Source organism: Artibeus jamaicensis, unplaced genomic scaffold (genome assembly GCF_021234435.1).
Source record: "Artibeus jamaicensis isolate MK-2021 breed Jamaican fruit bat unplaced genomic scaffold, CSHL_Jam_final contig_885, whole genome shotgun sequence".
Taxonomy (NCBI): Eukaryota; Metazoa; Chordata; class Mammalia; order Chiroptera; family Phyllostomidae; genus Artibeus; species Artibeus jamaicensis.
The window spans coordinates 264685-280089 of NW_026522001.1; the positions used below are offsets into that span (position 1 = coordinate 264685).

General features: G+C 34.6%; 1 protein-coding gene across 1 annotated transcript; it reads right to left on the minus strand.

Annotated features, from left to right (window-relative positions):
• Nucleotides 1-592: 592 nt before the first annotated feature.
• On the minus strand, nucleotides 593-1519 carry LOC119047428 (olfactory receptor 4N5). The gene has a single exon (XM_037142867.2). It carries the CDS (start codon nucleotides 1517-1519, stop codon nucleotides 593-595), a length of 927 nt encoding a protein of 308 aa, XP_036998762.2.
• Between the last annotated feature and the right edge of the window lie 13886 nt (nucleotides 1520-15405).

Sequence of the window (15405 nt, forward strand, 5' to 3'; positions counted from 1 at the left end):
CTTACCAACACCTAAAATGTAAGATTTTGTTCATACCAATCTCTCTAATTTCAATTCTTGCCACTTTCACACTCGTTAATTGCACTGCAGCTACTCTATTCCTCTTTATGACCTTCAAATATACCAAGCTCATAATGTCTTTGTGTCCTTGTACTAGTCATTATCTCTGCCTCAAAATTTCTTGTCCCCAGGTAATTGCATCGCTGTTTCTTTCAGATCATCTCAATATCAGCTAAACACCATTCAATAAGACCTTGCTTAACTACAAAAAGTAAACTAACTACCATCTTCCAGCCAAACTCTAGCATAATATCATTTTTTATTTGTTTCAGAGTACTATCTCTTTTTAATATTATGTTTTCTTTTTCAAGCTAATAGTGTAACCTGTCTTAAACCACTTGAATGTAACTACAGGAGACTGCAAATTTTACCTGTCTTACTCAAACACTTAAATAGTGCCTGAAAACTAGACGTGCTTAATAAACACAATATTTGCTAAATGACTGAATGATTCAGTGTATAACAAATAAATGATTTAATTAATTCAAACTGGATTTTCTCCTTTCTTCTTTTTCTCATTCTTCAGTTCCATTCAAAAAACTGTATGCTGACTCAATAACCTCCTCATGGATGCTTTCACTTCCTGGTTGCGAAAGGTATAAATCACAGGATTCATCAAAGGAAAAATCACTGTGTGAAAGAAAGAAACTATTTTGTCAGCGGGGAAAGCTCTGAAGGGGCGAGTGTAGATGAAGATGGCAGGTCCGAACATGAGAAACACAATAATAATGTGTGTGGTGCACGTGGAAAGAGCCTTGTTCTTCCCTTTAGAGGACTGTCCCTGTACCTGCCATAAGATCACTGCATAGGATGCTAGAAGCCCCAGGAAGCACAGGAGGGTGAGCAGGCCACTGTTGGAGACCATCAGGAGCTCCACCACAAAGGTGTCTGTGCAGGCCAGCTTGATGATCTGTGGCACATCACAGAAGAAGTTATCCAGTTGGTTTGGACCACAGAAGGGCAAGTGGAGAATAAGGGCCACTTGTACAATAGAATGAGTAAAGCCCCCAAGCCACAGAGCCAACAGCAAGGTGTAGCAGGTTCTAGGGTTCATGACAGTTGAATAGTGTAAAGGACGGCAGATGGCGATGTAGCGGTCAAAAGCCATCACAACAAGAAGGAACATTTCCCCTGCTCCAAGGAAGTGCAAGAAAAAGAGCTGAGTGATGCAGCCATTGTAAGAGATTACGTTCTTCTCAGAGAGTAAGTCTGCCAGCATCCTGGGAGCCACAATGAAGGAGTAGGATACATCAAAGAAGGCCAAGTGTCCCAGAAAGAAGTAGAGAGGTGCTGAGAGGCCAGGGTCTGATCTTATGGTGAGAATGATGAGGAGATTCCCAGGGAGGATGATGAGGTAGAAAATTAAAACTAGCACAAAGACCAGGAGTTGAGCATCTTGGGACTGTGTCAGACCAAGGAGGATGAATTCTGTCACCACTGTGCTGTTTTTGCTCTCCATCACTCCTCAGCCTAAAGAATAACAAATAACAAAATATTATGTGTTATAACAACATTTTTATTTATTCCATAGTTCTTATCCAAATAAAAACAATATTTGCCACATCACACATTCATTAGCTGTAAAAGACATATGCCTCCTAACTCTATGTTTTGAGTTAACTTTTCTACCCTTATACCCTCGATTTCCCATCTTCCACCAATTCCTGTAGAATGTCTCATCCCTAGCCAGTAGCTATATGCCTTTTCTCTTCCCCGCATTTCTGCTTTAATTCTTTTCATGATATTGTTTTGCTCTGGCACCCTTGTGCACCCTTAGTTGAAACTGGTCACTGGGATCTCAAGCAGGATACCCACACTTCACCAAACTTAAAGGCATCACCCTGAGTTACAGCCCTGGCAGGGTCCCAGTTCTGTAAATCTTAATACTTATCTAATGTCATTTGCTCACCATATTTATAACCTAGTTCTTCTTCAAATATCATAATAGCCAAGTGATGCTTCCCTCAAATATTTTTATATAATATAAAATTTATCACAATATATAAAATATTTTGACTATCTTAAACTAATAAAATCAAAACATACCAGAGCTGGAACTGGTAATATAGCACATGTAATCTAATATATTCACTGACATGAGAAAAATTAAGCAATTGCAGTTAAGATTCTTAAATTTGCAATGCATTTTCTTCTTCATTCTTACTAGGAAATGGTAGAAAGAAGGGGATGTATTCCTTAGTTTAAGCTGATTAGAAAATTGTTTGCTTCCCATCAACTGATGTAATTTTATTCAGGAACTTAAATAATTAATCATGATAGTTCTTGTGTAGATATTCTTGATGTAAATATTTCTCCTTTTGGGGGGAATAATCTAGTCTGAATAATAATTCTATTCATGTTGGAGACATGGAGAAGTAAAGCTTAGTCTATATAGTGGTCGCCAAAAAGATTGGTTGTGCTCACCCCAGGATATACACAAGATAATTAACCAGTGTACATTAAATAGTGAATTTTCTCTATTATTATTATTATAAATTATGTTTTTACTTTGTTGTATATTTATGATCATTTTATAATTTTATATTACTATACTTGTAGAAACATTTTTATAAATAAGTATATATTATAGTATTGTGATATCTTGGAATATATGATGGTAGAAATGATCGAAAAATGAAAGATTGCTAATTATAACAAAATACTATAATGTACCAAATAACAATATTTCCTTGATTTTAAGTTACATGCAATACTTGTTTTTCAAAAGTGCTGTGGATACATTGTAGTGCAATTTAGCAATAAAATGAATGAATCACTGCTATATACTATAACTTGTATGAACTTCTAAACATCATGCTACATGAATGAAGCCAACCACAAAAATTCACATATTGCATAATTCAATTTATGCAAAATGTCTAGATAAGGCAAATCTGTAGAGCCAGAAAATAGGTGTCTAAAGCTAAGGGTAGAGTGGGGGAGTGATTGCTGAGTATGAGGTTTCTTTTTGGGGAGTGATAATGTCCTGAAAATTACATCATTTTTATGCTAGCATAACTCTGTAAAAACAGCTAAAGCCATTAAATTACACTCCTTATTTAATTGTTTAAATATATTAATCCTTTTATTATAAAAATTTTCAAAAATACAAGAAAAGATGGCCAAAAGACCATTTGTATAACTGCAATGTAGATTCAAGACTTGACATTATATCACATTGTTCTATAAACTATTAGTTCCCCCACTTTAATAAGGGATCTAAAAACTAGAGAGATTAAGAAAATTGATCAAGGACATATAAATCATTTGTTTAAGATTCACTCTGGAAGTATGGGCTGATTAGGTATTTTTTCAAGGAACTGTGTAAGTAGTAATTTATTAGAAATTATTTTTAGACATTGAATTTTAACAGTTTAAAAAATTTTTGTTGCATAAATTGTTGGTTTTTAGACTTTGAATGATTGAATCTACCTGCTGAGATATTTCTCTTTCTATAGCAAAGACTCCTAATATGTGCAGACTTCACAGTCCGGTTTGCCTCACCTGTAAGATGTTATTGACTGAGCCATAGAAAATTCAGGTTATTGAAGAAAAGTTAAGTGATATCTTGTGTGACTAAGCCTTACGTTAGTCGCTGAGGTAGGGGCTAATGCTTGTTGGTATTTTTCAGCTCTCTGTATAAGTCATGTCTATGTCTGATCAAACCGACAACCTTGGGATATCAGAACAATGCTCTAACCAACTGAGCTACCTGGCCAGGGCTTGAATTACACTCTTTAAATGGAGTATTTATGTTGAGTACATCTCAATCAAACATTTGTTTAAGTGCTGTTGAATGTAGTAGGGAAGACTGGAGAGGCAAAAAATCCCAATTGAAATTTCACAGAAATTATTGGTAGCATCCCTAGAAAGAGGAGCTAGAAATTTAAAAAAAAAGAAGGAAAGAATAGGAAAAATAAGACTTATGGATTGGTGTTTCAGGTTTCTTAGGATATAATCCTAGCAATGGAGTTGCCAGGTCAAAAGACAGTTCTATTTTTAGTTTTCTGAAGAAATTCCATACTGTTTTCCATAGTGGTTGCAGAAAGACAAATACCATATGATCTCACCTTTAAGTGGAACCTAATCAACAAAACAAACAAGCAAGCAAAATATAACCAGAGACATTGAAATTAAGAACAAATGGACAATAACTAGAGGGGAGATGGGAGGGGATAGTGGCAGGGAAGGGTGAAGGGTTTTCAGGAACAACTATAAAGGGCACATGGAAAAAACCAAAATGGGGGTGTGGAATCAGGGGAGGGAGGTGAAGATGGGTGGGGTGGGAAGGGGAGATGTAAAGGGTAAATGCAGACAACTGTCCTTGAACAACAATAAAATTGAAAAAGGGGGAAAAATAAAACTTAAAAAGAACTCGTGGGAAATTTAAGCAACACGCTGGTGTTTTAGGGCACATTTAAACATCAGAACACTTGTTCTATGTGACTAGTAACATTTATGACTAGCAGTCAGAAGTTATGGAATGGAAATTTATAACCTATGAGCACATATGTGTGCATGTAAATACATATTCAAACATGTAACCACACATAATGAGTTGAAGCAGATTGGAATAGGAAAAAAACATCTCTGGTGTCCTTCAAATGAGCTTAGGCACTTTCTTCTGTCTTTTACCCCCCTAGACACCTATTGGCTTTCACATTCATTCCTCACTCTTCCTTACAGAAACCTGTTTTTAGTAAATAAGTCAGTTCCCATGACCTATTCTAATGCTTGCTCAATTCCAGGCTCTCACAGTTATTTCATGCTTCTTTGGGCTGACAATTTCAGACACAGGCAGCATGCTGAGAATTACAGTCTCTCCCACTCTTTATTTGTTTTTATTTGCTATCGTCCATGTCTATTACTAACAGATGGAACTCCTTACCACTAACATCTTTAATCCATTTTCTTTCTCCCGCTCTCATTTACATATTTTCTGTTCCGTTGATTCTTAAATTGTGCTCATCACAAACACTGAAGACAGATATGCCTCAGATAGACATTACTCTGTACAAAATGAGTTTTTTGGAGGGAAAAAAGCCAAAAACAGCAGAACTCATAGGGGCAAGCCTTTTGTTCTAGTTAGATAAGGCAAAGAAATATTGTTAGTGTAGGCTAAGATGGAGACTTGAATGCTTGCATGTCTAACCTTCGTTATTTCAACTGATACAAACACACACGTAGAGAGGGTGATGATATCCCCACTCCCATATATCAGAGTACAGACACACAGCCTCTGCAGGCAACACTGAGCAGGCCAGGATTCCCACTGCTATCAGACCAGATCCTGGAGCCAGGTGTTTGGAGACCTGATCACCATGCTAGCATCTCATTCTTTCATCTTTTCCCCATTCATTTCCTCTTGCTTCTTCTTATTTTTTAATCTTTTCCTATTCTCTTCCTGTTAATTCTATCATCAGACACTCAGTTTCTTTAATTATTCCTTTTACGATTTCTTTAGCTTCTTTTATTTTTTATTTTATGTTTTCATTTTTTCTTGCAATTTTCCTCACTTATTATATCTCTTGCTTTTTCTTCCTTATTGGTCTCTTCCTTATCTTTCAATAATTCATCCACATTTTCTCAGTCTTAAATCTTTTTCACTTTATTCTCTACATGTATTCTACTTCATTATATTCAATGCCAGTCTTTCCATTAATTCTGAGACAACAGGTTGTTTTTCTCATTCCATGGTGGAGTGAGCATTGTAGGTGCTCCCTAAGTGTTTCATTTCAATGGATTTTTCTACAGGTTGAAAATGATTAACTTGCTCTTCAGTGTTAAGCCTTTCCTTCTGAATATAACCCTCTGAAATTTGTATATTCTCAACCATGCATTAGTTAATTCACATTCTCTCACATCTTTTGTCTATTTCTAACTCATTCTGATAAAAACAAGGTGACTTATTTTTGTGCTTTAAAATAAATCTCTTTAATATCATCCCTGCCAACATGAAGGTAGTTAACAAAAGTTTGAAAATGACAGTGTGATTTCTGATACCCCATTTATTCTATATTTAAAGGTGTAAAAATATACTGTTACCTACTTTCACAAGTTTTTAAAAATGTACATAAGGCTGAAGAACAGCAAAAATATTTAATTGACACTAGAGATGAGAGTTATATAAAATTTAATTTCATTGCACAAATCTTCACTCAGATGATTACTTGTCAAATAAATAGGATAGTTAAATTAGATTGTAGAAACATCTCTTGTTCTTGCATGTTTGAAGGTTTTAGACAATATCATGAATGTTATAGGAAGATCATTGGTTTGGGAATTATTCTACCTTACTCAAGTTACCATTTCTGCAGTTTGGTAACTATAAACTGAAGTCATTTGGTCCTTTAAAAACTGATTTTTAAATCTATACAGGAGAAATAAATATTGATTCTTTTTACTTCACAGATGTTCATATAAAGATCAAATGAAGTGATTAGTAGTCAATTCATATCTCTTAAACTGAACTATGAAAACATTCAGTGATTAGGCAAATTCTAGAAAAACTGATAAGTAGATATTATGTCACTAAATCTTTTGTCCCTGCCCTGAGTTAATTCCAGAGGAGCTGGTGACTGCTTAAATGGGCCATATCAGGGTAAAATTTGTGAAGGTTCAAGAAAGGGTCTATGTAAAATTTTCTTCCCTAATTCAGCTAAGGCTTGTGAGTTGTCTTTCTGTTTTAAGATCCCTAACTCTGAGCCTTATGTTGATGTGGTAGGGCCTCACCCCAACTGAGTATACAAACCAAGAGGTTTGCAAACTTGTGAAGTTTGTGAGATTTTTCTCTGGGACTCAGGCTACCCCTTCTGACCTGTGATTACTGATTTTCTCTTCCTTCCTATCTCTGATTTATCATGGGGGGAAATCAGTCATTTGTTCGACACCCAAATTTAAAATTCATATGGTGACTCTTCCAAAGCTATTAGCATTTTCACTTTTTATAATAGTGCAATTACTTCAGGCCCTTTAAAATAATATTAAGCAACAGGAGGATGTGACAGGCGGTGCATTTGAGGAGCAGAGTAGAAAGTGCTATGTGTCTGAATTTAGATCTTACCCTTTTTTCCTTTTCAGAAGCATTATTCTGTCCTCATACATTTTTAAGGCAGCAGATGTTCCAAACAAATGGTATGCATTTTATTCTATGTCTTCCTCTTTTTAGTTTTTTTAAATATGAAGAATGACCAAAAATTTCACCGTGCCAGAAGTCCAATGCTATTCTCAAACAAAGAGCTATCCCCTTTCTTCTGATGAAAAGGGGATTAACTGATTATTCCAGAATTTTTTTCTTAAATACATATCCTCATGGTGAATAATCATAAATTATGAAATTCACTCTATTAATTTGCGATGCAATAGGGAATATGCCTTGGGGTTATACACAGCAAACAAGCCTGCAGAGTTCTTTCAATGGCTATTATTAGAATGCCAACTAGAATTAGAGCAAAGTAAAAGACAAGAACATTTTAAGGATTAAATATTTAAAATGTGTCAGCTAAGGCCTCCCCGAGACATGTTAGCATCCTGAGTTTGACATTTTATCAGTTACAGTAATCTTATGAAACAATTCATATAAAAATGAGAAGGTATTGATGTTTAATAAATTAAAGTAGTGAGATTAAGTTAATGGTAATTAGTCCTCACTGGGAAACTCAGTTTCCAGATATGCCAAGTTTGCAGGCTTGATCCTCGGTCAGGGCACATACCAATGAGTGAATAAATACATGAAACAGCAAACTGATGGTTTTCTTTCTCTCGTTGCCCCTTTCTCTAAAAAATTAATAATTCTTTTAAAAAGCCAAGTTAATGGTAATTATGTTAGCATCTGCATATTTTTGGTGCAGGAGAATATGTAGAAAGAGAATATGTTATGCTCAAGAAATACTTTTCAGGAACAAGTCTTCTTGAGTAAGAGAACTTTATGATTTCTTATAGATTCTTTTGGGCTATGCTCTATCAGATAAGAGAAAAGTTATTCTGGTGTGATCTTGGTATTCATATTATTTACTTTTTTTGGAATGTGTCATGTCTGTGTTCTGCTATAGGAAAATGAAGACCTTTCTGTTTTTTAATTTAAAAACATTGCTGAGGAAAAATACTTATTAATACAAAGATACATTTGATTCAGTTTTTGTTATACATTAAAAAGAAATATTGAACAAATCCAAGTAACATTAAAATTAAGATAAAAATTTTAACAAAAAAATACAATACAATATACTATCAAGCATAATTTTATTCAAATTTATGTTCAGTTCAGGCAGAGATGCAGCGAAGAATTTGGAAAAGTGGGAGAAAAGGTAAGAGATGGAGAGAGTATCACTTGTAGCTTTTAATTTTATTAAAATCTGTGCTGTAAATAAATAATTTTGAACATAGTCTGCTTGCGTGAAAGTTTATCTGTAGGATAAATTCTTAAGAGAAAGAAAACTAGAAATATAAAATAATTGGAAAAAAGAGAAGAACAGAGGAGAAAAATGGAAAGAAGAATATGGAAAAAATAAAAGATGAAGATATGGAGAAACCATACTACTAACATGTGCATACTGCAAAACCATGCATACAAATACAGAAAAAGGAGGGAAAGAGAAGGAGCATAGATAGAAGAGAGGAGAGAGCAGAGATGAGAGATCTTTAGAAATGCAAAGTCTTTGTTTTGTATTTGTTTTTGTTGGGTTTTATATAATTACAGACTTCTCAGAGATCTCACTTCTCAAAATTTACCACACCACAATGATTTAGAATTAATTAGAAGTACTGTGAGATCTTAACTACTAGTCCACAGTAGGCCTTTCTCTGCTAAGAAATCTTGTTCATATATAGCATTAAAAATAAAAATGTGTGTGTGTGTGTGCTAATGGGTGGATCTCAGACTGACCTATGAAAATTTACTAAACGAGACATCCAGTAATAGTAAAAATATCACAAGAATGGAATTCAGAGGCAAGACTGTGGTTCTGGCTCCATCCATGAGGGTTATTTCATGGGAAAATGTATGGGCTTCCTCAGATGGTTCTCAGTCTGAAAAACTGGAAATGTACAGGGGTGGACCAAAGTGGGTATACAGGGTGAGTACTTGAAACAGAGATTATTCTTGTTTTATTATTTGTTAATTATTATATTATTTTTCACCTGAACAAATGTAATCCTGTTTTTGCTAATGCATGTATTTCTTATTTCACAAAAATTTTGAGTGTCTGTCATTTGTAGGCTTATTGTATAAGTGGGTGAGCAACTGATAATTAAGGCCTTTGGTCTCAGGGATTTAACATTCTAGTGGAAGGAGCCAGTCAAAGAGTTTTTAAAAAGTGGGGGGAAATGTCAGCAAATACAAGATTGTAACAGGGATACTGTAGAGAATGAATGAAGACAAGTAAGGTATACTTTTCTATTGAGTATTAGAAAAGTGCTTTCTGGGGAGGTGACATTTAAGCTCAAGTCTGACTAACCAAATAAATGTAGCTATGGAATTACCTGAGAGAAAGAAAGCATTCCAGGTAACAAGAAGAGCAAGAACATGGGCCATAAAGGAGGGAAGAACTGGTGTGTTGAGGAACAATAGAGAGGAGACTGTGGTGTTGGGAGAGTGGTTGGCAAATGGAAAAGTATAAGGCAAAGTCAGAGAGGTGGGCAGATGTGGCACAAGAAGTGGCATTTTGGGTCATTATTTAAAGTGTGAAGTTATAATGTAATCTAAAGGTCACTTTGCCTACTGTATGGAGAATGAATTGAAGAAGGCGAAGATAAAAGCAAGAACAGTTTGGAGATTTTGCAGTACCATGAGAATGACGTGTTGGGAACTTAGCCTGGGGGAGGGTGGCAGAAGAAAGCAGTAGTAAAAGTAGTAAAGAGAACTTGATGTGTATTTTGATGGTAGAGACATTTGGACTTGCTGATACACATGATGTCTGAAGAGAGGAATCAGGAATAACTCGGGATTTTAGGTGGTGTATCTATGAATAGTATTGCAATTTAATAACATGGAAGTGACTCAGACAAGATGAGTGATGGAATAAAACCATGCTGTTCTAAACATACATATAACCTTTTATAGGAAATATGTCTTCATTGTTAAACATTCTTTTTAAAAGTAAAAAATATATATATCCAAAGAGAAATCTCCTCATCATAGTCTCCCATCCATTACCTATGATTCAACATAGGAAACTATCAATTTCTTATGAAGGAGACTTGATCTTGGGAAGTGAATACATGATTCAATATATAGATGATGTATTATAGAATTCTATGCTTGAGACCTGTATAATTTTATTGACCAATATCACCCCAATAAATTTAATTTAAAAAAGTAAAATATATATATATATATATATATTCAGTGAGAAATCTTCCCATCATCTTCTCTCACCTATTACCCATGCTTCATGGAAGGGGCTATTAATATCATGTGTAAATTTCATAACTGTGACTACTTAAATAAATTTTATGTACATTCTTTTCTCCCTTTTGAACATATTTTTAAAGCATATTGACAAGAAAAAAGTTCTAAATTAAGTTACAGCAGTACTAGAATGAGAGAGAGACAAAGCAGTTAGTCTGTTAATAGCTGAAAGCCAGCTGACAAAAGACTGCTCACATTCCTAAATGAGTGTTGGACCTTCGAATTGACTTCCAAGAACCTAGTGGTACACCACTGGACCACCCCTGCATCATGAATATGCATGAAGTTCCTGAACTATGACCTGTAACCAATCAAAAGTAGTAAATTTTTTCCTTACACATGGTGCTCCTATCATAGAATTGACCTCACTTTACCTTATCCTGCTCCTCCCTTATCTGTAGTCAATGGAAAATTTTTTCAAAGCAACTTACATTTTCTTTCCTAAAACATGATGTATAAAAAGTGCTCCTCAACTCCAGGATGATGGACATGTTGCCTTCTCCACCTACTACTGCTGCTTGTAGTTTAGATTTCATGTTCCAGGATCTGGTCATTTATGGCCCAATTAGTCCCTTCTTTTAAAAAGGCTTTCAGACATGGAAGTTAAGTTTTTTGTTTAACAATATCACACACAATATCTTGCACCTTATTTTTCACTTTTAATATATCTAGGGGAATTTTCCATGTTAAGGCTTAAAGTTAAGACTTCAAAGACTTTTTGAAGTCTTTATATGGTTGCTTGCTATTCAATAGATAATAAACTGTTATCAACACTTCTAATCCAGTCATGTCTTCCATGATTCAGTCTGGCTTACTGCTTTCTAGCATTCCAGAAGTTTCATTCTCCTTCTTCTACTCTAGTTCCTAAAGCTATATGTTATCTTGAAAATAGTAATACTCCATACTCCACAATTACGTTTGTTCTTGTTTAGTCTAAGGTGAAAAATCTTTAGAAAAAATTTTTCTGTAGTTGCAGTACAATGGTGTTTGAGGATCCAATCAGGCAGTAGTATCTTTCCTAGTGAATTCATTCCTAGTTATATGAAATACTAAGGTGATGAAATAAGTATAAATCTGTTTGGCTTATATATGGAGATATGATAGTAAGGTAATAAGACAAAAGGCGAGCCAATTTTTAATAATTTATATATGAGGTCTGTCCAAAAGGTATCCAGCCATGAAATATGAAAAATAGAGACATTATTGAAGAAATACAAGCAACATTGTACATAAGACAATGATGCCTCAAACTCCTTCAAGGTAGGCACTTAGCACCTTATTCATTTCTCCCTATCACCATCAGCTACCTCATCTTATTTTCTTGAATCTTATCTACAGCCTGAAATCTCTTCGTTTTTGAAGGTGATTTTAGTTTGGGGAAAAGCCAGAAGTCACAGGACACCAAATCTGGGCCATTAGAGGGGCTGAGTCACCTGAATGAGTTGATGTTTCATGAAAAAACTGCAGGAGATGTGACGCATGAGTAAGCACTTTGTTGTGGTGGAGCTGCTAATCACCAGTTGCCCATACCTGTGGCCTTCTGAATCATCCAAATCATTTCTACAGAGAAATGTTCAAGCTTAACACAAAATTTGGTGCAGATTTTGTTGCTCTAATTGCTCAGTCACTTTTAATGCAATGGCTACACAGTACAGAGGCTCACTCAACATCATCTACCACCCCCACTGACTAGTACAGTGAAGTCATCATTGTTCACACATGCACATTCCAGTCCACTCTCCTTGGCTGCCAGATTACATGGGTGTCACACAAACCATTCTCATTATATTATCAATGGCTGGACTTTTTCCATACAGACACACACATACAAAGACTAAGTAAGAGTCAAATGTTCTAAATTACATTTTAATTTATAAATCATGGTCATTTATTGAGGTCCATTTATTGAGGACCAGGGAAAAGGGAAGAATTCAGTAATAAATAATTTACTCCTGAATCAGATTAATTTGTTGAAGAGAAAAAAAGCTAATTGGAAAGTATCTTTAATTACAATACACTGCAAGTTTAACTCTAATACATGAGGCAAGATTAGAGACAAATAAAGCACACAAAAATGCAATATGGAGGAGAGTATAAAAAACACAAATAACAAAATATCTATTAAAGCCCAGCCAAGTTAGAATTCCTTTCCCCCAGGCCTACTTTTACCTTAGAGAATGTAATTACACATGGGCTTTAAGAACATATAGACGGCTAGAAATTTCCCAAAGGAGAGAAAAATACATTTCTGGGAAAGAAGCAAAACAAGATAAGTTGTATAATAATTAATATTATTTCCACAGTGTGCCAAAAAATTTTCTCTTATTGATAGTACTGTTGAAAGGATATTACCCCAAATACTACCACTAAGTGACTTTGTTGTTTTTATTATTTTTTTTATGGAATATATAATTTAATTAATTTTTTCCTGATAGTAGTATAATTAACAATTAAAAATTATATATATTTTATTTGTAAAAGTCATCAAATCATCACTTGATATACATATACACTGTGAAATAATAACCACAATCAAATTAACAAACATATCCATCACCTCATATAGTTACCTTCTTTATTTTTTTTTTTGGCTGGAAGAGCTATTATGAAAACATACCACCAAGTGCTTGTTCTTTTTTAGAAATGTGCATTTTAACCAATCTTTTTATTTCTGTTTATTTTATGAGAAATAATTTTCAGATGTTAAGAACAAAATTTAAATGTATAGATTGAACTTTCTTCCCTATGTGGGCCTGTAAACCCACTACACTTACCACATTAGAAAATTCTCACACCAAAAATTTCCCTTGGGCCCCGGGCAGTAAATCACAACTAATGTAATCACCATCACAACTAATTTTTATTGCTATCAGTAAACATCAGTTTTGTTTATTCTTGAATTTCATTTAAATAAAATTTCACTTTTTGATTTTGAGTGTCTTCTGCCAAACTTACCAATGTTTTAGAGATCTATCTATGTTGTTTTATGTACTAGTGTTAAAAGAATTTTAAATTTATTACTACAACTGTATTTGAACAACAATATAAAAAAATTTAGTACTGAGTAATATTCCACTGTGTGAATGTTCTTTAATCCCATTTTGGTGTATACTTTTCAGATGACCTAACCTAACCTCATTGGTACTGGGAGTGGTCTGAGAAAACAGGCGATAAATGGGGATTTGTGACTGATTCACTTACCACCTGGTGGGCAAACAGGTCTCTTCTGCAAGTGATAGAAGGGGCAGAGATAGGTCCTGGAAGAACACAAATGCCTGGTTGCTGGAGATTTCACAGGTGATTATCTAGGAAAATAGCCTGCTGGAAAGCAGTGCTACTGCTGGTGAATGATTCAGTTACTTGAAAAATACAGGGGAGAAGAATTCCTGCAAATATAGTAAAGTTTGCTTATTGCTAAATTATATTGGTGCCTGGTTGCCAGGGGCAGGATTTCCAGTGAGAAGATGTCCTGAATCTCCTTACTGACTTACTTGAGTCTGGCTTTCATTCTTTTAAGGTGCAGGAGACTTTCAATTAGTTTCTGGTTTCTAACAAAGGTAATTTGTCCAGGAATTGGTGCTGAATCGATGTGCTTGTGTAGGAAAGAAGGGATTCCTACTTTGCTATGTTGCTAACATCACTCTTGGTACCAAGTACTGATACATACTGCAAATGGTTAATCTTGAAAACATTAGGCTAAAGGAGAGAAAAGACCATATCCCTGTTTCCCTTCCCCTAGACCTAGACAATCATTAATCAACTTTCCATCTCTAAAGATTTTCTTGTTATGAACATTTTATACAAAAAGACTCATGCAATATATGGTCATTTGTGACTCATTTCTTTCACATAGCCTGATGTTTTCAAGATTCATCCATGTGTAGCATGTGTCAGTCCTTGATTCCTTTTCACTGATAAAAAATATTTCATTACATGGACATACCATATTCTGTTTACCCATTCATCAGCAGATAAATATTTGGGTTATTTTAATTTTTTAAACATTTTGATTGAAGCTGATGTAACCATTTATGTACATTTTTGTGTGTGTGGACATGTGGTTTCATTTCTTTTGTGTATATATTTAGAGTGAAATTGCTAGGTCACATGGTAACTCTATGTTTAACATTTTGGAGGAACTGTTAAAATTCCCTCCAAAATGGGTATTATTGTACCCATTTACATTAAACCAGCAATATATGAGGATTTCAATTGTTCCTTGTTACTGCTTGTCTTTTAAAATATAGTAATCCTAGTGGATGTGAAGTAGTACCTTACTGGGATTTTGATTTGGATTTTTCTAGTGACTAAATTTGAGCATCTCTACATGCACTTATTGATCATTTATGTATCTGTTTGGAGACATCTATTTAGATCCTTTGCCCATTTTTAATTGTGTTATTTGCCTTTTTATCCTATAATTGAAAGAGTGCTTTGTGTATCCTAGGCACAAGTCCTATTTCAGATGTGTGATTTAGAAATATTTTCTTCCATTCTGTGCATTGTTTTTTTTTTTGCTTTCTCCTGACTCTCATTCGTGTTGTGGCTATTGCTTGTTCATCATGTATTTTCTATTGTAAATTCTTATTTTAAAAACATATGGAGAGAACTCAGTATAATCTGTTCTCAAGGAGCATTTTTTTCAGTGAATATTTGTGTTTAGTCTGCCACATCCTGAGCCCACACCCTTCAGTACCAAGTTAAAGGAGAATTCTCACCCATATGTGATGAAGCATACAAAAAAATGTAATAACAAACCAAATCTTTGTTAGGGAAGCATTTATTTTCATCTCCACCAAGAATCAGACTTGAGATAGACATTTTTTTCTGTTTCTGCCAAGCAGGCTTTATTATAACTTTATCCTTTTAAAAAATTGGATCCCTCAAAATGGCCTCCCATCAATCTCCATCCCTGACTAAGCTCAAAGCTCAGTCCT

What these genes read in the sequence shown, in the direction of transcription:
- LOC119047428 (XM_037142867.2), bottom strand. Translation starts at nt 1,519, where the DNA reads ATGGAGAGCAAAAACAGCACAGTGGTGACAGAATTCATCCTCCTTGGT.